General features: G+C 41.2%; 1 protein-coding gene across 12 annotated transcripts in view; it reads left to right on the top strand.

Moving 5' to 3' along the window:
- Positions 1–25,068, top strand: part of PUM1 (pumilio RNA binding family member 1) — a 141,421-nt gene that overhangs the window by 34,404 nt on the left and 81,949 nt on the right. For all 12 annotated transcript variants that reach the window (XM_059376952.1, XM_059376953.1, XM_059376944.1 and 9 more), the window contains exon 3: positions 16,740–16,808. In XM_059376952.1, coding sequence (XP_059232935.1) covers positions 16,740–16,808 — 69 coding nt within the window. The remainder of the gene's footprint in view (positions 1–16,739; positions 16,809–25,068) is intronic.

Here is a 25,068-nt window from a genome sequence, read left to right as displayed (position 1 = left end):
ACAAGTAAGCAGAGAGGCAGGCAGAGAGAGGAGGAAGCAGGCTCCCCGCTGAGCAGAGAGCCCGATGCGGGACTCGATCCCAGGACCCTGAGATCATGACCCGAGCCGAAGGCAGCTGCTCAACCTACTGAGCCACCCAGGCGCCCTCGAGACTGGCATTTTAGAGTGAAGTTTTTTTTTTACTGCTAATGGACACTTTTTGGTGTGTGCTGCTTTTGCAGATAAACATTTTTTGATGTAATGTAATCTATATAGTGCTATGGGAGTCTCTTATGTTTTTGAAATTTGTTCTTTTGATAGTCAGGAATATGCCATTCAGATTTCTGGCTGTAATTTATTGCCAGGCAGAGATAAGGCTGATTGTTATTTTTAAGATTATTAAATATTAATATTATTTACAATATATTTAAATTTATAATAATATTAAGATCATTAAAGATATTTCTATTTGTGATATAATAAAATCATAAAATATAATTAAAATATTAAAAATATTTTTATTGTGAGATTGAGCCCACACCAGTGAGGGGGCAGAGAGAGAGACTCCCTGCTGAGTAGAGAGGGCCAGCAGCAGGGCTCCATGCTGGGGCCCTGAGACCATTACCTGAGCCAAAAACAGATGCTTAACTGACTGAGCCACCCAGGTGCCCCAAGATTTTCTAAGTAATCTCTATACCCATTGTGGAGCCCAGAGTCACAACTCTGTCTTCTGTGCCCCTGATAATCATTATCTTAAGTCTTACACTTTTAATTAGGTCCCTATGTAACAATTTAATTTTATTTCTGTAGTTAAAATGGCCTAGTCCTCAGTATTGATTTCAACTTGAACATGATTGGTGAAATAAAGACTGGCAGAACCAGCAGTTGCAAGGCTTTGTGTTTAAAGGTCACTAGTATCATTAAAAGATTTTGAAAATACATGTTCATCCTTTACTTTGTAAGTTGTTTTTTGTCTAGGAACTGCTGACATTTACATGAGGTGTATATATTCTGGTAGCAAAACAGTTCTGATAACTTGTTTATTATGTGGGTCTGTCACACATTAGGCAATCTTTAAACTCTTTGTTTTTACTTTTATTCTTTAAACTCTTAATGTTTTTACTTTAATTGCTAATGATAGTAGCAGTCTTTAATGAGAGTAAAGTGGAAGTTCATTCTTAAAATATATTCGGGGGGGGGGGGAGCTCTATACCAGACTCCTTTCAGTTCTGAAATCAGGACTAAGTTGACATTTGACTGAGGAACTTCCACCCAGGCACCCATGGAAGTTCCATTCTGACCCTGGTTATTGTGGTGACTTCATTTCCCCCTTGTGTATCATGGAAGACCCTATCATAATAGTAATCACGTGTTGGAACAGCTGTTTCTACGTGTCCTTTTGTGCTTGCCTTTGATGAGAACAGAGCTGTTGAAGGTAGAGACATGAATCTGAATTCCATTTCTAGTTCTGATCATTGCTTCATGACTTCACTGAACCTTGGTTTCATATATAAGATAGGATGTCTCTTCTGTAGTACAGCATCTTGAAACTCAGCAAACTCTGGTATTTAGCATTATGGGCAGTGAAAAAATACGAGTGGAAACATTCATGAATGTGTTAGGCTAAAAGAGTAGGTCCCCCCTCTCCTTGGAGGAACCACCCAGACATCCCAAGATGTTTAAAATATCTATACCCAGTGTGGGGCTCAAATATGTAACCCCAAGATCTAGAGTCATGTGCTCTGAGCCAGCCAGGTACCCCTCAAGTTTGCTTTTCGTGGGTTTTTCTCACTGGTATCATCTCCTGGTAATGGTTCTTGGCCTGTTAGTGAAACAGAGCCATGGTGATCTAGGCTTGCCTATGCATAAAATCCTCCAGGAGAGCAAAGGTAGTGGAGAAAATCTGACAACTTAGATTTGGTAGTCAAGGAAGCCAATATTTGAGTGAAGGCAGTTTTAGTCTCAAGGTATAGACAGAAATGTGTTTTTAGCTAGCAGAATTTCAGGGCATTAAATGAAGGACTACCAGGGTTTCTCTGATCCCCCTGCCCCTGCAGGAAATAGGTGGACCTTCTTGGTACTGGGTGGCTTTTTCATGGTCTGGATTTCCTGCCTTTTTTTCTTTCTTCTTCTTCTTTTTTTTTAATTTTTAAGATTTTATTTGACAGAGATCACAAGTAGTCAAGAGAGGCAGGCAGAGGAGGAAGCAGGCTCCTGATGTAGGGCTAGATCCCAGGACTCTGGGATCATGACCCGAGACGAAGGCAGAGGCTTTAACCCACCGAGCCACCCAGATGCCCCTTATTTCTGTTTTTTTCAACATAATCTCTTCTCTGTGTTCACATATTCACCTGGTTATACTTCAGTAGAAAGAATCTTTACAAGCTATCTGGTCTAAATGCTTAGAGGGAACCTGAGTAGGTCAGTTAACCATTTCTCACCAGGTGCAAAGTGATTTGGCCATTTAGGGGAATACTTTTGCTGTAGTTGTTGGTGGCCTGAGGTGGTAGGAATCGCTCTTTCTAGGCTGGTATCCTGAAACATGTTCATATAAAGTATTGAGCTGTTGAATTTTACTTTGATAGAGCTTAGTTACTCTTTAAACTTCCAGTGTGATGTCAACAATAAATCTCAGTGATACTCTTGTGTCTGAGTTTGGTTCTTCTGTAGCAGAGAACTCATCAAGCTGGTTTGTAAAGGGACATTCATTCTAAGAGACACTGAACATTTTAACAATGTAATAAAAACATTCTTTTAGGTTTTTTATTCTGGTCTGCATGGTCTGTTTACCTGTTTCTGCTCTGTAATTTTAATTTTCAATAATAGCTACCTGAGAAACTGATAAATTGTAATTCATAAAGTATTTGGGTCATGAACTTCTTACATTTGTGCCTAAGTTTCTTTTTTTTACCCTCCCTCCCCAAACATTGGCTGGCAAGACACACAAACATCTAAATGGTGAGGTAGGTCAGGAAACAGTAGTGCCATGAAGTTCAGGAATAAATTGTAGAAGGTAACTTCTCAGTCTTGTGACCCTGAGATCACAACCTAAGCCAAAATCAGAGTTGGACACTTAACCCACTGGGCCCACTAGGTACTTCTGTGCATTGATTTTGGAAATGCTGAACTTGAGAGACAACCAACCCTCCTCACCCCCACCCCAGCATGGGAAAGAAACGGTGAGTGGTTGAAGGAGACATTTCAGTAACTTTATAAAAGTTAAATATGCGGTGAATACAGAAGTGCTTAACTAAATACTGGACATTCTGTCTCATTAACCAGTACAACAAACTGGTATATACAGCAGTTGCAGGTGAGGAAACAGTGATGCATTATTGTGTATGGGATGTTGGGTATGTTGAGTAGGATGATGGGAAAGTGATGTAGTTTTGGAATATAGGTGAGGTTTCGGGGCTGACGATGACCAAGAAAAGAATTCATGAGCTGTCTTTGGTGCAGAATGGTAGCTTATTAAAGGACAGGGACAGAGCGAACTGCTGCATGAGGATCTTGAGGACTGGGAGTTGGGAGAAAGGAGGGAAAGGTCTCAAAAGAACTTTCATATGCTAAGGAGAACCAACCTACAATACACGTAAGAGACTGGAGACCTTGCCTTTCCTTAAATTTGTTTTCCTCTCCAACACGTTACTATAGTTGGCAGATTCCTGGAAGATTGTCATACATCTCCAACCCAAGATTCCCCGGGGGTGGGAGGGGAGGTTGCAGGGTACAGGCTTCTGTTTTGTCCTCAGCTAGTGTTCAGTTCCCGCATTTCCTCCCTGAACAATTTTGACCCTTAAATCTGAGGTTGCTGAAGGTGGGAAGTTTTCATCTTCTGTTAAGATCCTCCTGCTGTAGGGGCATAGAGACACCCTGAACATATTACAGAAGTGGAGGCAGTTGAATCCAATGCTGACAGAAGTATCTGAGTGATAGGATCATCTGTTGTTTTGAAGTCTTAGTGGGGATAGAGTCTCAACAGCAATCGGAGGGAGATTAAAAAGGCAACACATTAAGATCAGTATGGCTATTAAGAATGAGAAATCCAGGGCACCTGGGTGGCTCAGTCATTCAGCGTCTGTCTTTGGCTCAGATCATGATCCCAGAGTCCTGGGATCAAGTCCCACGACAGTCTCTCTGCTCTGCAGGAAGCCTGCTTCTCCCTCTCTCATTTTCTCTGCTGTGTTCCCTTCTTGCTGTGTCTGTCTCTGTCAAATAAATAAAATCTTAAAAAAAAAAAAAAAGAGAAATCCAATAAAGTGACCCCTAATAGTTGACTGTAATTTTCCTCTAAGCCAGGAACTTAACCCATCATTAATGAGACAAGAGATCATTTAAAGCACCAATTTGAGTATTCATGTCGGTTAGAAACCCAGAAGTATTTTTGTGGTAATCTGGAATATATATACACAGCATATTTATGATGGTGCAAGTTCTACCTTATGCAACACTTAAAACATCTAATGCTATTCTGTTTTGTAGAACTGCTTCATACAGCTGCATTCTTTTATTTATTTATTAAAAAAAAAGATTTTATTTATTTATTTGAGAGAGAGACAGAGCATGAGAGGTGAGAAGGTCAGAGGGAGAAGCAGACTCCCCATGGAGCTGGGGGCCCGATGTGGGACTCGATCCGGGGACTCCTGGACCGTGACCCGAGCCGAAGGCAATTGCCCAACCAACTGAGCCACCCAGGCGCCCCCTCCTTTATTGTTTAATAGAAGAATACTATTTTCAGTTGTCATTTCGGGCTTTGAGCTTCCCTGTGCCAAACATCTCCAGTCTTAAAGAGGGAAGAAAGATGGATGCTAGGTGGTCCTACCAGTGTAACACAGAACAGGTCCACTACTGTTTTAAATTTGGAAGATTAGCTGGGTTGGTAATAGTTTTAAGAGTTGCATAGCCACTGGGTTCTAGCCAGGAGCCAGCCATCTAATACTGGGCATCTTTGAAGTGCAGTCAGTGTATCAAGGGCTATTCACTTGGAGGCCTATCCTTTGAATTTGTGTAATAATTTCTGGGTCAATATGATTGAGGAATTACTTGATAATAACCCCCTTTTTAAATTGCGCTATGGGCATGTAGGAATACAGAAACATATTTGTAGTCCATACAAATATTAATTTAAGACTTCAGCAGTTGCCAAGCACAAGTGAGCACTACAGCGTACCCAGCTTTTCTTGTTCTTTTCCCTAAATTATTGCCATCATGAAACCTGACTGTTATTTGCATTTTTTAATAGGGGCATCTTGAATCTGGATAACCGGAATAAACGAGATCAAAACCTCTGAACAGTTGCACTGGTAGATAGATGGGTTTAAAGTTTGACAGTTTTTAAAAAAATTTTTAAAGGTTTTATTTGACAGACAGATCACAAGTAGGCAGAGAGACAGGAGGAAGCAGGCTCCCCGCTGAGCAGAGAGCCTGATGTGGGGCTCGATCCCAGGACCCTAGGATCACCCAGTCCAGTCATAAAGTGAGGTCATCCATTATCACCTTTAAGTCCCTAGTTAACTTTGTGGAGTGTGGTATGCTCTGGCTTTTCCACCAAGAATTTAAGTATTAGTGAAGTTAGATCATCATTGGGGGATTAATCCTAAATAACTACATGCCCATGGGGTCCTGTTATCCCTACATTAGAAACAATTATACATGAACTATTGTGTGGAAGTAGAAAAGCTATTTCTCTGAAGTTTACCTCAAGCTGTCTACCTTAACTAGGACTTAACAGCCACAAAGGTGGGTTACTGAAACAATTTTTAAAAAATAACCCTCATTTTCAGAGATAGCCAAAATCAAGACTTATGTTAGCAAAAAAAGTCCTAGTTAACAAACTTGGCCTAACTATTTAAGCTCAGTAAGAATGATTGATTATATAGATCTTTTAGAATATGCTTTACCAAAACTTTTTAAGATCTTATTTATTTATTTGACAGAGATTACAAGTAGGAGAGATGCAGGCAGAGTGAAAGAGTTAAGTAGGCTCCCCGCTTAGCAGAGAGCCTGATGCAGGACTCGATCGCAGGACCCCGGGATCATGACCCGAGCTGAAAGCAGAGGTCTTATCCCACTGAGCCACCCAGGTGCCCCCCAAAACGTTTATAGAGTCTTTAGGTTGAACTTTTAGTAGCCTTTCCACACCAGAAGCCCAGACAGGTACTGCCATCAGACATGCCTGTAATTCCTGTAGATGTGGGCAGATCCTCTTCATGAGGTCCCCAATATATCCTGAGGTTTCCCACACCAGCCAGAAGTGATGATCTTTATTCACCTGGTGAGGATGGTGGGAACTCTGTAAGCAAGGTATCAGGCCAACATTTCCAAGGAGCCTTATGGTTCTAGGTTTCATAAAGTAAGCCATGTTAGTTCCTCAGAGCTATTTGGTCATATCTGAGTCTATGCATGTCTCTCTCAAATATGACATTCCAGTCTAAGCCTTGGTGAAATAACCAACATTTCCAAGTGTATCCTGTTACAAGGAGACCAGATTTTTTTTTTTTTTTTAAGACTTTATTTATTTGACAGAGATCACAAGTAGGCAGAGAGGCAGGCAGGATAGAGAGACAGAGGAGGAAGCAGGCTCCCTGCCGAGCAGAGAGCCTAGGCTGGGCTCAGTCCCAGGACCCTAGGATCATGACCCTAGCAGAAGGCAGGCGCTTAACCCACTGAGCCACCCAGGGGTCCCAGGAGAACAGATTCTTTTTAAATTTATGCAAATGATAATAACTGCCATGGAAGAATACTTACTGAAACCTTTTGAATTTAAGAGAGAAGTTAAATCCTTCAGTTTGTTTACAAATGAGTATTTTATCATCTTAAGAGAGTTCCCTTAATCTGGAAGAGTAAACATGAAGGAACCAGCAATATTTTAAACAAGTCACAAAACTTGTAATAATCTTAGTTCATTTAGTTCCATGTTAATAATTCTTGTTTAATTTAAATGCAGCTTTAGTTCATTTTGAAAATGCCTATTTCAGAAAGTTTTAGGATTTTAAAGATATTGAATACCTGTATTTGTCCTTAAAAGTCCTTTATATGGGGACTCCTGAGTGGATCAGTTGCTCGGTGTCTGCCTTCTGCTCAGGTCATGATCCCAGGTTCCCTGGATCAAGTCCAACATTGGGCTCCTTGCTCAGCAGGGGAGCCCGCTGCTCCTTCTGACTGCTTCTCAGCTTGCTTGTGCGTGCTCTCTGACAAATAAGTAAATAAAATCTTTTTTTAAAATATTTTTTTATTCTTTTGTGAGAGATACAGAGAGGAAGAGGAAGAAGCAGACTCTCCACTGAGCTGGGAGTCTGACATGGGGCTCGATCCTAGGAACTGGAGATCATGACCTGAGTCGAAAACAGACTTTAACCATGTGAGCCACCCAGGCACCCCAAATAAATAAAATCTTAAAAAAAAAAAGTACTTTATATGAATCTCCCTAAAGATGAAACATTTTACAAGAGAATAAGAATAACTATAAATGACAAAAAACTCAGAAATGGACATGTTTAGAAATCCAAGAGGTTACAATGTAACTGACAAACCTGGTCATTTCTGTGACACATAACAATTCAATAATCAAAATATTGAGTGATGATGATCTTATGCCGCCACAAGGTAACAAACCTTATTAGACTGTTCATGATTTAAGTCTTGGGAGAGTTCGCTAAAACCTTAGAAAGTTTTAAAGCACATGCTTAACTGGGATTAGGGATCTTTGAAAAGACCTGATAAGGGAAAACATAGAAACTGGTTTTGTGGGCAGACAAAAGAGGAAAAAAAATTCCCTTTATTGGGTGCCTGGGTGGCTCAGTGGGTTAAGCCGCTGCCTTTGGCTCAGGTCATGATCTCAGGGTCCTAGGATGGACCCTGCTTCCCTTCCTCTCTCTCTGCCTTACTTGTGATCTGTCAAATAAATAAATAAAATTTTCAAAAAAAAAAATCCTTTATTTTACTTTTAGTCTGTTCTGACCACACCTAAAGCTCCTTTCCAAAGATTTCCTATCACAAATCTTCTACAACTTTCCCTTGCACTCAGGTTTTGTCCCAAGCATTTTTTATTAGAGATGTTTTAAAAAATTATTTGATTGGCAAGAGATGGCAAGAGGGAACACAAGCCCAGGGAGTAGGAGTGGGAGAGGGAAAAGCAGGCTTCCTACGGAGTAGGGATCCTGACCTGAGCAGAAGGCAGGAAGGCAGACACAACGACTGAGCCACCCAGCACCCCAGCATCCCAGCACCCCCAAGCCATTTCTTTCCAAACCACCATCTTATTTAGGACAAAATTACCTTCTTTTACCTTCAAATTCTTTATGCCTTTCTTCCATATCTCTCACTTTTACATTGAGTTGTTTCCTTTTTTTTTTTTAAGATTTTATTTATTTGACAGAGATCACAAGTAGGCAGAGAGGCAGGCAGAGAGAGAGAGGAGGAAGCAGACTCCCCACTGAGCAGAGAGCCTGGTGCGGGGCTCGATCCCAGGACCCTGGGATCGTGACCTGAGCTGAAGGCAGCTGCTTAACCCACTGAGCCAACCAGGCGCCCCTGAGTTGTTTCCCTTATTCCCATCAGTCTTCATTACATTTTAGCAGAATTTTGCACTCCTAGAAATCTTGTCTCTCTAAAAACTTAATATCAATTATGAACTCTTAACACCAAAACTTTAGACCACAAACTTCTGAGTCACTTAAGCACAAATCATGTTTACCAGCAGACCCTAATATTCTTATTTTCTGGGCATTAAGTATAGAAGTGCAAACCTGTATTTAGTAATTAATGCTTTAGCACTTTATCCTATTTGGAAAAGACCCAGATGTCTAAATCAATCCCGTTTACCATCCAAGCAAAACTTTGAAGTTTCAGGTTACCAAAGACTTTTAATACTACCCATGAAAACTTTCCAGTCAGACAAGATTAACCATCATTTTAAATCATCTTTTTGCTAACAGATTACAACAGAGATATTTTGAGTTTATTTGACCTTCAGCAAACCTCAGTAGGATCAAAGTTTTACTACATTTGATGCTGATGATTTTCAAGACATGTCTAAATTAAACCCAACAGGTTAAATACTGGATATATTCCACATGGGCCCATCCCATTTTCAGTTTTTACCTGATGGGGACTCTGGAGTGGGTAGTGTTGAGTCCAGGGGGTTCTCTTCTTGATGGGGTTTTGGAATACAGGTAAAATGAGTTAAAATTTAGTGGGGTGAAGTCTGGAGGCAACAACCAGGAGTTAATGGGGACTGTGGGGCCCAGGGCTTGCAGAGTGGCTCCTAATATACTGGGGAGTTGGTAAGGGAGGTTTAAAAACAACTTTCATATGCTAAAGAGGGCAGACTTACTAGATACCTGGAGGCCTGGCCTTTGTCAAGTTAAGCTTGTTTTCCCCTCTAGCAAGGTATTAACATTGAGTTGGGGACATCTTGGAAGAATGTAACACTTATCTCACTCAGAAGTGGGGGTGGGAGGGAGGTTGCAGGGTGTCTCCTTCTGCTTTGTTCTCAGCTAGCCCTCTGCTCCCTCTCTCCTTTTGACAGTGAAGGGAGGAGTCATGGTGCCTGTGGCACTGAGGTTGGTCTAGAAGCCAGTTTGTTGTTGGCACCCAAGGGCCGAAGGAAAGAAGTGGGGATGGGAAGACTGAAGAGGTGGAAGTTTAGCCAGAAGGCAGAGAATGGGTTCCCAGTTCTAGATTTCATCAGCTCCAGAGGAGCAGACGCCATGTTTTCCTGCCAACAGGGGACACTAGGCAGTCCATGTTGGACCAGAGAAGCTAGGGAATTCCCCTGAAACAAAGGTAGTTTCGGCAGCTGCTTGGGAATATTCCTTCAAGTTCCAAGGTAGACTAACCATAGATGGCTCGCTCCAGCTATAGTCATTAACCTGGGAAATGAGTATAGGAGAAGCTCCCATATATATTAGGAAGAAAGTGAGGGACTCAAGAGTCCTCTTGGTCTGGGATTGTCTTGTGTTTCCTCCGACAACCTGGGTTTACTTGGAGGAGGCCTATTTGTTTAATTATCATCCAATATGTGTGGGGGGCGGGGCATGGCGGCTAACAAGCAACACATTTGGGCAAGAGGCCCTTAAGTCAGGGTCCTGGTGTAGAGCAGCGAAGGCCCAAGTACCAGTAATAAAGGTCCTCTAAGTCCATTTGCCCTATTAACTGCAGAGCAGACCCAACTAAATAGATCCCACCAAGGCTGTGCAGTGTTATAGTTCAGTCCTTTCCTGAGTTTTGCAATTTGAACTGTTTCTGGTGGGTTAAAAGGCACCCCGAGGAGGAGTCCTTGGGAACTGAAGAAAAGAGAAGATCCATTCTCCCCGGTGGCATAGCAGGATATGTCATAGTTTCCTGGTGTCAAAGCAACCCGAGGTGTGATTACTGTTGAGTCCCCCAGTAATGGGTCCATGGTCAAAGGGGGAGACTGATACAAAGCGAAGGTCAAACAAAGCTTTATTTCGCACCAAGCATCAAGAATCAAGAATCAAACCGACTGTCAAACAGACCAGTCGGGGCCGCCTCTTACGGAGAGGGCGACCCCTCGCTGCCTCACAGACTAACTTTTATAGAGCAAAGGCCATGTGGTTGGGCCTGGCCATACACAGGTGGCGAATGAGATAACACACAGAGAAAGCTGACAGTCATGCTAGGTCACACGCGGGTGGCCAATTGAATTACAATTCACCCCATAATAGCTATTTGAACTAGCCTGTCACCTTAGTCAGAATTGGCGCCCAAAAGGCGGGGCCCACACTCCTTGGTAGCTAGGGAGACAGTATGCTGCTTTACTGATTGGATGTCTTCACCTGCCCCAACTCATCCCTGCATTCGGGCTGTTATCTCCACCTGACCTGACCCACCCTGGTATTTGGGCTTTGTTACCTGGGACTGGTTTCCCCTGCTTACTTTTAAGTAAGTTCCCCTGGCGGGGGGGGGGGGGGGGGGGGGGGAGGGTCAGTTTAAGTTTTACTCCATAAACAAAATGACTGTTCAACCAAGATGGGGCCGCTCTGGCTAAATAGCCCTTACAGTTAGCACCTCAGTTAAAAGGTCCCTGTAGGAGGGAAGCCTTTCCCTCTCCTTTGCTTCCCCATTGCATTCTAGGCTGCAGACAGGTGCCTGCATTTGGACTGAAATACCATGCCTTGAAGGTCATGTGCCTTTTTTACCTGTCTTGAAGGTGATGACATAGAAGGTTATGCCTTACCGTTCCTTGAAGAACCTGTCGTTTTTAACCCATGGAGAACACTAGAAAAGTTTTACATGGGGGAGTTACCGAACTTTGTATCTTAGTTAGTAGAGGACACTGACGCAAACAATAAAGATAGAAAATACATCATGATTCTAAGCCATATTCCAACACATGTGGTCCTTCGAGCCACCTTCCCTAGGAAATGGTTCCTGGTTGGGTTTTAATTCCATTGGGTACTGGTTTCAGCCAGGTCCTAGTGGAGGTCTCATGGCCACAAGTGAGTAGACCAGGGATGTGAAGGGGATCACATTAGATCAGTCCGGAGGAAACCTCACATGGGAGTCTTAAGATTGGCAGTGTGCTAGTAACTTAGATGGCTGTCTTGTGCTCAAGACAGACAGCTTTGTTTAAGAACAGGAATAAACAGAGGGCATCAAGTTTCTGGGTCTTTTTATTTATTTGAAGAGAGAGAATGCGAGAGAGTACGAGCAGGAGCAGGCAGAGGGAGAGAACAGACTTCCTGCTGAGCAGAGAGCCCAGGGACTGGAGATCCTGAGACTATAACCTGAGCCCAAGGCAGAGGCTCTAACCCACTGAGCCACCCAGGCGCCCCAAGTTTCTGGGTCTTATTACCATCCTGGCCAAGGTACCAACTTCTAGCCGAAAGGCATGCTCTCTCCTCCCTATACAGGCTAGAGCCTGAGCATTGACATGAAAGTAGTCTAGTAAGACTGTATTCCTTGAAGAGCCTCTGAACTGAGAGTAAAGGAAGAGAAAAGAGTACTCAGATTTGCACCGAAGCCGAGTCCAGATGGGAAGACTCAAAGCTCCATGTTCGGGTGCCATATGATGTGGTTTTGGAAAATAGGTGAGGTTTGGTGGGTTGAGGTCTGGAGCCCACGACCAACAATGAAGTCTTGAGACATCTTTGGTGCAAAATGGTGGTTTTTTAAAGCAGAGGGACACAACCCGTGGGCAGAAAAAACTGCTGTACCAAGATCTTGAGGTGTGGTGATACATACTGGGGAGTTGGGAGAAGTAAAGAAAAGGGAGGTTTCAAAAGAACTTTCATAGGCTAAAGAGGGCCGAACTACAGGACACCTACATTGGGCTCCCTGCTTGGTGGGGAGCCTGCTTCTCCCTCTCCCTTTCCCTCTGCTGCTTCCCCCTGCTTGTACTCTCTCGCTCTCAATAAATAGATATTTTAAAAAAAGATAACCTGCAAGATACCAGGGGCCTTGCCATTGTCATGTTAAGGTTGTTTTCCCCTCTAGCAAGGTGTTAACATTAAGGTAGTTGGGAGATTTCTGGAAGAAGGTCACATATGTCTCTCCCAAGAGTGGGGGTTCAGGGGAGAGGTTGCAGGATGTAGGTTTATGCTTTGTCTTCAGCTAGCCTTCTGCTCCCTTATCAGAAAAAGCAGGTAGTGCAGAATGTGATTATTTTAAAATAGAGATTTATAAGGTGCTACTTTTGCTTAATTTTTAATTTTCCAAGTGTGATGCATAGTTCTGGGTTTATCTCATTTGATATATTTTTAAAAAGATTATTTATTTATTTATTCGACAGGCAGAGATCACAAGTAGGCAGAGAGGCAGGTGGAGGGGGGTGGTGGGGGAGTGGGGGGTTGGGAAGCAGGCTCCCTGCCAAGCAGAGAGCCTGATGAGGGGCTCCATGAGGGGCTCGATCTCAGATCCCTGAGATCATGACCCGAGCGGAAGGCAGAGGCTTTAACCCACTGAGCCACCCAGGTGCCCCCTCATTTGATCTTATATGTAACTTCCTGTGTGGTAAAACATGCAACTTTAGAGCTACACTATAGCTCTAGTCCGAATAGGATCCCTGAGAGGAGGAGGCAGCTGTTGAGGCTTACAGAAGAAGGTTCTGGGATCTGGAGAGTGGAAGGGAAACTCAGAAGCATGGGGTATGTGCATCGGTGATATGTGTGGTGGGATGAAGGCCCGAGTTACAGAGGTAGGTCAGGCAGTGAAGTGCTAATCTTGCTTTGCCTCTTCAGTAGAGGGAGCAGGAGATACATTTGTGGGGAGGGGCAGCAGTAGTATGAGAAAGTTAATGGTACTGACAAATAGCCCAAAGAGGAAAAGTAGGAAGCAGATTGGTGAAACCAGAGCAGATAGGGAAGATCAGTTAGTAGAATGAAGGGCATCTTCTAAATATATAGCAAAAGTGGAAAAGGAATTAGCAAGTAGTGCTAGAAATGAACATTAACCTGGCACTTAAATTCTAGAGAAAGGGGAGGTAGAGCATGAGAAGTAGAAAAGATTATTCTGTTGTGATGGGAGCATTTACTCTGATTATAATTTGTAGCCACTTTTTCTCCTTTATGATAGAAAGGATACCTTTCTAATACCTGCCTAAAATATTTCTGTTCTTTGATTTCTCTGGATTCCTGAGCATTTTCCTTTGGTCATTTGTTTTATTTCTTAGGAAGAATTTGTGTGGACTCTGTGTGGTATCTGTGACCATACCAGGTATAGCTCCTATTATAAACAGTAAGTTTCTGACGAGTTAGAAGCATTTTTGTGAGAAATATTTGGTTTATTTGGTCTTGTCACCTGTGGGCAGATGATTTATAATGGAGTTTCTGGAGTAGCAGATCAAACTTTGGGGATTGAGTCTCCTTCTCATCAGTGTCTACAGGAATTAGGAGGGAGTACACAGAGGGAAGAGGAAGACATCTCCCCCCCACCCCCCCAAAAGAGGGATGGCTAAGGGAGCAGAAAAGAGAGTTGGAGAGAGGGAGAAAGAAGACCTGAGCAAGCTAGGAAATTAGGAAATGGAGTTGGGGGGGTGGGGGCGGGAGATGTGATAGGTGGGGAGATCCTAGAGAAAGGAATGCAAATTGCTCCAGGGGCAGGATGGGCAGACTTTGAAGGTTGGGGGAGGGGAGAGAGGAGACCAGGGAAAACAAAGGCAAAAAGACCACTAGAGAGTGTACTCCTCAAAACCCAGGCAGAAAACGAAGGCACTTCGATCTGTGGGTGGAAACTTGTGTGGCTCCCTTGGAGGCAGCATGGTGACATAGGAAGGACATTACATTATGAATTGGGAGAACTGGATTTAGATTCTTTCAGTGTCATTTAAGTGCTCTTTCCCTCTTAAGAATAGTTGGGAAGGGCATTTCTTGGAGGCTTAGTTTTCTCATTTTCTTTCTTTCTTTCTTTTTAAGATTTTATTTATTCATTTGACAGAGAGAGATCACAAATAGGCAGAGAGGCAGGCAGAGAGAGAGAGAGGAGGAAGCAGGCTCCCTGCTGAGCAGAGAGCCCGATGCGGGACTCGATCCCAGGACCCTGAGATCATGACCTGAGCCGAAGGCAGCGGCTTAACCCACTGAGCCACCCAGGCACCCTCTCATTTTCTTTTTAAAGAGATTTTATTTATTTTTAGAGGGAGCAAGTGAGTGGGGGCGGGGGACAGTGGGAAACAGAAAATCTTGGGCACACTTCCACTGAGCACGGAGCCTGGTGGAGGGCTTGATCTCCCAACCCTGAGATCCTGACCTGAGCTGAAACCGAGAGTACACATACTTAACCCGACTCCAGGCACCCTTCTCATCTCTTAAATGGGAATGATTGCTATGATGATGTGTTTGTGACGATGACCAAAATACACATCCTGCATGTTCTGTACCTTTCCTTACTACTCCTGTTTTTTTATTGGGAAATATAAATAGAATTTCCAACATTTTTGGTTAGAAGTCTTTGTAGACTTTTGGATTTTCAAGAAATGCCTAGCTCTAGTTAAACATATGATTAGATTCCACAGAAGGAGCTGGATATAGGGTTTTTATGCATTTGATTTGCATGCTTTGTAAATGTTAACTCTGGCCTGAAGCTTCAAAATAATTTCATCTGACATTTGTAGTTTTCCAGCTAATATCCTGTTCTTATCCCTTCCTTGACCCTCCCCCTTATCTTTGCTACCTTTAGTTTAGGAGCTCATTCAGTGTTTACCTAAATAATGGAAACACCTTGTTATGTGTTCATAGCTTCTGTTTCAAGGACTTTTGAAACAGTTTTACCACAAAAAAAGCTTTGTCTCTATGTCTTTTTGTTTCATTGGGCTGAATTTTAGCTTCATTTTGAATTTTATAAATTTACATTTTTAGCAGGCATCCCAAAGCTGTTTTGTTTTAGTGACACAGTGTGTCATTTTGTGGGATATTTCAGAGAGCTCTGGGTTTTGAAAATAGATGTTTTAAAATAGCAATGCAACTTTATTTTTATGTGATAATCAGTTCAGTCAAATTAAGATTATTGGATGACAAACAGGAAGCTGTTAATATAAATCTTGAATTGGTTCTCCTACCTGTTTTCCAGCTCATGCTCTCTGCACGCATCCCTTTCCCTGCCTGGCCTTAGCCTCACCTCCTCCTTTATATGTACCCACTGCTGGCAGTTGTGTACCTACCCTGGGAGGTAGTGATGGTCAGATGAGGGGGTCTGGGAGATTCCTGCTTCAGGCACTTGGCTCCCATGTTTTTCCGACAAGCAGAGAAGACTTCTTTTTGAATAAACAAGGGACTGTCCTCTAGCCTTAGGCAGCATGGATGACTTGCCTTTCATAACTGAGAGGACTAATAGAATATTGGACAACACGGTTTTTGAATTATGATCGAACTATTTTTTTTTAAAGATTTCATTTATTTATTTTACCGAGAGAGATCACAAGTAGACAGAGAGGCAGGCAGAGAGAGAGAGGGAAGCAGGCTCCCTGCTGAGCAGAGAGCCCCATGCGGGACTCGATGCCAGGACCCTGAGATCATGACCTGAGCCGAAGGCAGTGGCTTAACCCACTGAGCCACCCAGGCACCCATGATCGAACTATTGAATGAACTATGAACTGTTTCACACTTCATTCTTGGCTCTCACCTTAAACCTTGTAGAAATAACCTTAGAGATGAGTTAATTAAAGTCTGGAAAGATTGTTATGATTTGGGTAACACATTTAATGGGTGAAGTTTGAAGGGATTCTTGTGATACATGCTGTCTTTTTTTCCTTTCCTTGAGATTCAAGGAACCCCCAGAGATCTTCCAACATGGAGAAATGTTGGGGCACTTCATTATATAATTTGTAACACCTTTTCCTGAGGTTTATTAAAGAATAACTGGGTCGGATCAAATGAGTCCCCTGGTTTCTACTTGCTGTTTGCAGTTAGGGGCAAGTACTGTGGCCTTTTGAGTCTAGCCATGTTCAGGTCACTAATCATATGTCGTTGCCCTTGAGCATATTGGTATTTACTTATTAAATTAAAATGTATGAAAAATAGTTAACAATTCTCTTGTGATGGAATATGCTTTTTCTTTTTCTGGATTATGTGTTTTTCATGTTTTGAAAAAAAGGGACTGGGAGGGGAGAAAACCGGGGTTATTGGCTCTGTACCCTGATGATTAAAGGTAAGTGAATATTTAATGTCAGTCACTTGATTATTGTTACTGTCTTTGTCAGTATCTGAAAGTAAACATAGAAAAGCCTTTCAGTCGTGTTTAATGTGTATGTGAAATTCAAGATCCTAACTTGAAATTTTTCCCTTCTGTATTATGAACTATAGGTACGTTCTATGGATGAACTGAATCATGATTTTCAAGCACTTGCTCTGGAGGGAAGAGCGATGGGAGAGGTAAGTGAACTGGTGTGTCAGAGAAGTGGGACTGTTTTTAAGGGAAGTTTGGAACTGTCTTTCATCAAATGTGTCTGAATCTAGTCTCCAGAAGTATGTGCTTGCTTTTCCTTGTTGCCATCCTCATGATAGGAGTGGGATATTGCAGAATTTTGCCAAAATGATCTCATTATAGGAAGAATGTTAACCTTACCCTAATGTCTTCAAAACAAAACATGAGCACAAATTATTGATGATTATATTAACCAGTTAGTTGTAAATTGAGGCTTTAAAATTATCAAGTAATTTTATATGCATCAGATGTCCTTACTTTTGCCTCATTATCCAGTTGCTAGGGTTTTTTTTTTTTAACAGTAGAAGGGAGTCTTAGATTGGAACATGTTAATAACCTGTTTTTAGAGTAGTGCCATTTTCTGAGGAGGTTGTTTAGGGCTCCATTATGAAGAGGAAGTTGCTAGATTTCTGGTGAAATAATTCCAGAAGGTAGAGGCCTCTGTCAGTCCCCCTTTACCTACATAGATGTACAGAACAAGAATTTTGGTTTGTTTATAATGTTTAACATTTGCAAGAACAAAATTTACTGTTACCCAAATGTGGATAGGGAAGACTGCCAAAATTCTAAAAGAAATGGATGTATAAAGTGCAGCTGACTTCTGGTGATTTCTAGTTGTTGACAATAAGAATGTATTGGTCTTAAGGTAAACATACAGTTTGAATTAATAGAGGTGTGATAGGTTCTCAAGCTGGGGGCATGTGCTTGTGGTTCTCTTGTTCTGGAGATTAACTGTAGGTTTTTATTCTTTTGTTTTATTTTTTACATATCTAATGTTTAATAGCTCCCACATCTATTTTAATGTTTTAAAGGAGGGAAAATACCTGTATTCTGGATTCTCTTTTATACCAATTGTTAAATACATTTGTTCTTTGATTTAGCAAATATTCTTTGATCCAGGCACTGTGCTAGGTTCTGAGGATTCAAAATTAAGATAATTCTTCTCCTGATTTGTAGTAAATATTCATTGACTGCCTTTGTGGTTAAGCGTTAGCTAAACTCTTTTGGTGTTTTGGTTTTGAGATTCGCTTCCTGTGTTACAAGACTTTGTTTCCAACTTTTTTGAATCATCTTGTGGTCAGAGTTCCAGTGTCCTATCATCTTGGGTTTATGGGTTTGGGGACTGTTCTTGTTTTTCCCCTAGAGCTTAAAGAGAAGATAGGTAGGTGGCTTTATGTCTCCTGTACTTGCCTAATATCATTAAAACAGTGCACAGCAATAAACCTTACATGGTTATTGGGGAAGAGATTTTTCTCAATTAGCTTTTGGAGCAAAATTTGAACAGAAAGTTAACAGATGAATCAGATACTAAGTATAGACGGGAAACCATATTTGTCTTGTGATTTTAACCTGGTCCACTCTACCAAAAATATAATCCCAGATTTTAAAAATTAATTTACAAAATAAAGCTTTTTGCTGTTTTGTACACAATATTTTATAATTTCTAAAGGCTTAAGTCTAATTGAATAGTGAACAGAATTGAATAGAAAGTTGATTTTATTTAAATGGCAACAATAATATTTTTTAAGTCATTTTTTCCTTCTAAGTATGCCGTTTCTCCCGCAAGGTTTCCAAACCTCACTCTTACTTTTTTAGAAATGTTATTTTTTTGGGATCCATATATAATTCTCAGACCTGGATGTAGGCATATGTAGATAACCAAAGTATATTCCAACAGTAATATGCACTATTACTCTTCCTTCTTCATTCCTCATTATTTATTCACAGAGTAATAATAGCTACCCTTTTGCTGGCCATGTATTCCACAGATGCTAAGGGGTCTGCATCCATTGTCTCATCAGTAACGCTATCAGGATAGATCCAGTATCCAGTTTAAGAAATATGCTGAGATAAATGAATTAATTTGCCCAAGATCGCATATGATGGAGCTTGGGATTCTGACCTGGCTTCCTTTCTAAAGCATGTTTCCTTAGAGTAAATGAAGCCAATACTTGTAAAATAATTGAAGGCAAAAATCTCATCTTGGTAAGCTGTATAAAAATTGACATTTTGCCTAATATGCCTCCTCCCAGAATATAGATAACGAAGTGTTTTTTTTTTTAATTTTTAAAAATTTTAATTTAAATTAAAAGTTTTATTTATTTATTTATTTATTTGAGAGAGAGAGAGAGAGAGCACAAGCAGGGGGAGAGGCAGAGGGAGAGGAAGAAGCAAACTCCCCGCTGAGCTGGGATCCCGATGTTGGGCTTGATCCCAGGACCTGGAGATTATGACCTGAGCCAAAGGCAGCCGCTCAACAACTGAGCCACCCAGGTGACTCTGAAGTTTTTTTTTGTTTTGTTTTGTTTTTTACAAAAGCAAACTCTGCCCCCAGTGTGTGGGGCTGGAACTCATGACCCCCAAGTTCTAAAGTCACAAGCTGTACTGACTGAGCCAGCCAGGCATCCCTACCTACTTTTAAATTTTTATTTAATTTTTAAAAAGATTTTACTTATTTATTTGAGGGAGAGCGAGAACACGTGGGTGTGCAAGCTAGGGGAGGAGCAGAAGGAGAGGGACAGACTTGAGCCTGACACCAGGCTTACTCTCACAACCCTGAGATCATGACCTGAACTGAAATCAAGAGTCAGATACTTGACTGAGCCACCTAGGGCCCCACTGATGCCCTTGTTTGTTTTTTTTTAAGATTTTATTTATTTATTTGACAGAGAGAGATCACAAGTAGGCAGAGAGGCAGGCAGAGAGAGAGAGGAGGAAGCAGACTCCCTGCTGAGCAGAGAGCCCAACACGGGACTCAATCCCAGGACTCTGAGATCATGACCCGAGCTGAAGGCAGTGGCTTAACCCACTGAGCCACCCAGGCGCCCTGCCCTTGTTTTTTTGAAAGCATAACTAGGTTAGTCACAAAGGAGACAAACTAAGTGCAGAGTGAGGTTTCTGTACTCAGGGAGCTCTGTAGCGGTCAAGGAGGCAGTGAATACAGACGATAGAGAAAGAATGCACAGTGTTTTCTATGTATGGTTCAGATTTAGAGAAGGGAGTGATTAGTATCTGCCAGACTAGTTTGTGATTACTTATTCGAGAGTGTAAGACTTGGGAAACATTTTCTGGTTTAGTTAGGGTCTGCAGAGGTACAGGATGGGAGAATTTTTTTTTTTTAAAGATTGATTTATTTACTAGAGAGAGAGGGAGAGGGAGAGCGGGAGCTTTGGGAGGGGCAGAGGGAGAGCATCCTTAAGTGGACTTCCCAGTGAGCACCAAGCCCTTTACAGGGCGCCATCCCAGGACCCTGAGATCATGAGCTGAAACCAAGAGTCAGATGCTTATTAACTGACTGAGCCACCCAGGCTCCCTGAGAACTGCCCCCCACTCCCACCCCCAAGCTTTACAAGGGAGAACAGCAAAAGAGAAATGAATTAATAAGCTTTTATAATATAAAGCACAGCTTCTAATTAGTTTAACTTCATTAAATTTCCTTTCCTTTAAGCAGTGAAGCATCTCTGGGAGAGAGGATATGTATAAATACAGTCTTTACCCACACGGGCACTAAAATTTGAAGTAAATTGTATTGACTTTTCAGCCAGGCACAGAGTATTTTTGCTACACTTACTACATGTGTATTGGTGTGGGTGTGTATGCGTGCTTGCGCTTGTGTGAGTCCTCATTATGGTAAACAATACCTAAATCAGGAATGTGTGAATCTTTAGAATTGGAAGAGAATTAGCTCCATTCAGAGTAATTGATCTCAGGTAAAGTTAGTGCTGCTTGGCTCTTGTTATCAAAGCCAGTACTAGCCTCTTGGTGTCCCTTTGTAAAATTTACAGCATTTCCTAGTTGAAATCTTGCTAGGAAGTGGCTACTTTAAAACATCTCCTCAAACCTTACTAGTTGTTTGATGTACAGTTGTTCTTAGCTGAAGGACTCACAGTGCAAGTGGTTTACTTGCCTCTTATTCTTGAAAGTCAGCATTAAAAACGAGATAGTAATTTGCCTTAGGAGTAGGGCCAGAAATTGTTTTCCAAATATTTTAGCTGGTGTCCGTGCTGGCCACTTTCATTCAACTTAAAGTTGTAGTCCTGAAAATTAAAAGGCACATCTTTGAGGGCCCCCCCCCCTTTAAAATTTACATATGAAAAGACGGGTCTGTTAGTTGACTATTTAAGAATGTTTCTTTGTACTACTGAGGAGGCTCACTAATCTTGGGTTGCTGGACTTGGTTTCTACATTGGTTTGGTTTAGGATCTTGTAGGACTTATTTGCTCTATCTGTGGGAGGGCATTGACTTTCTGTGTCCTAAAAAAGGATGGATTTGCCAAAGGGAGAGCTGTTGGCAGAAAAGCACCTTCTGCATAATTGGTTTTCTAATTTTTAAAACCTTTTTCTGTTTAAGATTCCTTAATGTTTTACATGTAGGAAACTTGACCACTTTCAGGGATGTTAAGATAGTAGTGATTATATGGCCCTTCATCTTTGTTTTAGAAACCTGAAGCGATAGAAAAACTTAAAATAGACAAGTTTGTAAACCTGAGGAAGGAGATCTGGCAAGTGCTCTTGTATGTGGAGACATGATGAACCCTATCACGTTTCCTGCAAGTAGAATAAGGTGAGAGATATTTAAAATACAGCTATAGATTTTCATTAGATATCACATAGGCATTCTCTCTGTAAGTGTAAAATAGCAGAATGGCTAGTAGAGGGAGGAATTTGGTAGTGAGCTGGAGAGCTCCTCACTCAAAGAAAAGTGTAACTTGGCAGGATAGAGCTCTCTCTGGACCAGAACTCTGAAGCCACCGTCCAGCTAAGATGTTTGTCTTCTTTGGACTTTTATTTGTTTTCCATCTGTATGACAAAGATGTTGGACTAGTTTCCTAGGACTCTCTTAAGTCTAGGGTTTTGGAGTTTGTCCTTATTTCTCTATCTTTAAAAAGATAGAAAAGAAGAATAATTCTACTTTTTCTAGGATATACCAAAGGGCATCTAAAAGATGTCTTTTTAGAGTGACTCCCCCCGTGTGGTACAAAGGTCCTGTAACTTTTCACTAGGTTTTCTAAGTGACTCATTCACCAGTCTGCAGTTATCTAAGGCACTGAAGTATTTGTCCCTAAGGGCTCTTGGGTGCTGATTCTGAAATCAGGGCAGGTGGAAACCTGATGTGGATACCAAGTCTGCTAAGTTCTTTTCCACATCTTTCCATCATGGCAAACAGAACAGCTCATGGAATTGGAGGCTTTTTGGCTGGCTAAAAGTACTTGTAGGAGTTATAGCCCAAGGACTACCTTATGCTGGCAGCTTCTTACAGCTAGGGTCCCCTAAGAATAACTCAGTTGACACCAAAATGGGTTGAATTTTGAAAAGGAGATCTATATATATGTGCCAGCAAAATCATACACCCTTTCTTGCAGAAGAGAAGAAAAATTAATACAGTCTTTAATGTATTGATGTAAAAACACCTGACCAAACAGTGTAGTGAATCTCTTTTTCCCCAAAATGTACCTTGGAGTATGGACAGGAATGTTAAATCTGCCTAGTTCCTTGAACCTTGTATTAATGCCATTTGGTTGTTGGGCATTTTTGGCATCTTGCTATTGATATGTTTACTTCAGAGAAAACATATCTAGCCAGACCAAGTGATCTGGAGAAAAGAGATCTTAGTTCATAACTTTCCGGTATTAGATTTGTGACTATGTGTGAGAGACAAAGTGACCTTTTAAAGAATATTTTTTTATTCTTTGGGGAAGTTCCTGGGATCCATAATAGTTTGGGGATTGGGCGTTTTGAAGAACTGGAAAGAGGAAAGTGTCTTGTAACCTTGACAATGTGGATGCATCGGACATTTGGAACTTGGTTCTCAGTTCTGTCCTGTCATTCTGAGGCCTGTTTGGAATCGCACTCATTCCAGTATCTACCTTCTATCCTATATTGGGACAACAAGAGAGACCTACCATTGTAGTGCTTGCAGTGCTTGAATGCAGGAAAACATGCTCCTTTGCAGCAGGATGTAGCCTCTCATTGTTAAATTTCTCCCCTTTTATCCTCCTTTGGCTAAAACCTGTTCATTCTTTTCATCTGCATCACTATGCTTTATTTGAGGGTAAGTCAACTAAATAATTACAATAATGCATTAACACTTTTCAGGATACTTTGGCATTGATTTCATTGCCTATGTGAATGTCCCAACAGATTTTGGGGAGATACTTGTAACATGGTTTTTACATGAGGAAAAGGGGTCCTAAGGTCAAGTGACTCCAGTTAAGGTCATGAGTATTAAGATGTGGGTTTGACTCCCAAGTTCTATTTTGTTAGGCTAAGGAATAATAGTAGCTGCAGTATATCGAGCATATATGATTTTGCAGGTAGTATGCTAACTGCTTCATATGCATTACAGTCTTGACAGTGTCCTGCAATGTTATGATGCTCCTTTATAGACCAGGTGAAAATGGATCAGGGAGGTTAACATGATCATGAACCAGCTAGTTGAACTCACATCTTTGTCACTCTAAATCTTGTTTTTTTCTGTTATTTATCTCTGCGTGTCCAGAGTCTACCCATTATTTAAAATCTGACTTCAGTGATCAGCTCCTCTATAAAACCTTTTTTCCTCTAACCAACCAGAAACTGTGGAGAGGAAGTTATTTGTGTCATTCTTATGGCCCTGGTTTATTTTATATGTAGTGATTTGTATAAATGTTTTCTGTTTCCCAGTATGCAAGTTTGTTGAGGGTAGGGGCTTCAGCCAGTAATGTACTTTGTAAACAGTGGCTGCCTAATACATTGTGTTGAACAAATCTTAGACAAATGCTTTTTTTCTAAGCATGGATTCCTCTTTATTTTCTCTTTAACTCCAAAAGTTGATACTGCCCTCCCTTCAAGGGACCATAGTCCAATTCAGTAAATACGTATTGCCTATATTCTTTATTCAGATTACATTTCCATCCCGAGGAATGTGGGGTTGTAGAGGGGAGGATGAGGAACTGACAAAACTGAAAAGCCTCCATTCATTCACGCTTCTCTGAATATTTTTACATTTTCAAACTATGTGATTATTACTTTCCTAAAGACAAGTACAAAAGATGAATAGTCAATCAGCAATGCTGTTACCATCCAAGTTGAAATCGATATAAGGCATTTATTATAAAAGATCTTTTGTTTAATATAGTTGTACTAGATCAATGGGACACTTTCTCTGGGCCATCTGCTGGGACATGGAAATACCTTCATTATGTATACACAACCAGACATAATAGTGTTTGAAAAGCGGAATTACTTTTGTTGTTATATTTCCTGTTCAAGTGTGTATTAAATAATATTGTGTGTAACTCTGTCCTCTTTACTATTATTTTGCTGATGAAGAACCAGAATTAACCAGTTAATCTGTTGTCTCTTGATTGATTAATGCAGTCTGTGATTCTCATTATGGGAAAGCATGTGGAGGTAGTAGTTTATTTTCTGTGTCAGTCTTCCTGGTATACACAGTAGCCATATCTATGAAATTTTCATCTTGTGGAGTTCACGAAAAAGGGAACTTAACCATGTCTGGTACACTGAGATCTTTGTCTCGTCAATTTAATAATTAAAAATGCCCTGAGGCTGACTGGGTGTGTGGGTGGGTTTAAGTATTTGCTCCCATCTTGAGGCAAAGGACCCTTTCTTCCTTTTTTAGTTAGTTGTGCCGTTTCCTGCTTTGTAGATATGAGGTGGGTAGGTCATGAAGCAAATCTATGTGGTTTCATGGTTTTATGCATGAACTTTACAGGTTTCCTAAGTGATCTGGAGGCTTATCTTTTGCACATTGGACTGTTAGGTACTACTGCAGGAATCACTTATATAATGATTAAGTTTGGACCTAGTGTAGCATGCATGTGGTTATGTTGTAGGTCAAACCATATAGTTTATACTTGTGAAAACAAACGACCTGATTTATAGGTAACCTATAGGTAGCCAGGGTAACATAGTCCTCTGTTCCCTTCCATTGGTTCCTTTATCCTACAGAAAAGCTTAGTTCACCCTGGCATTTGTTCGTTTTCTGAACAGTTTCATAAGACAGCAGAGAAAAGAAGTCTCATTGGCTCTGTTCCAATAATTTGAAGGGGGAAGGTATAAACAATCTTACTTTCAGTGGATTGGTGAAAGGGTGTGCAGCTTCGTTTGGAGATCGCCCTATGGTAATTTGTCACGAAAGAACATGGAGATTGAGGTGTTAACGGTGTCTCTGAATTTTTTTTACGTAAGCATGAAAGAGGTCTAGTG

The sequence above is a fragment of the Mustela nigripes genome, chromosome 14 (genome assembly GCF_022355385.1).
Source record: "Mustela nigripes isolate SB6536 chromosome 14, MUSNIG.SB6536, whole genome shotgun sequence".
Classification (NCBI taxonomy): domain Eukaryota; kingdom Metazoa; phylum Chordata; class Mammalia; order Carnivora; family Mustelidae; genus Mustela; species Mustela nigripes.
This window is presented reverse-complemented; position numbering and strand designations above follow the sequence as displayed.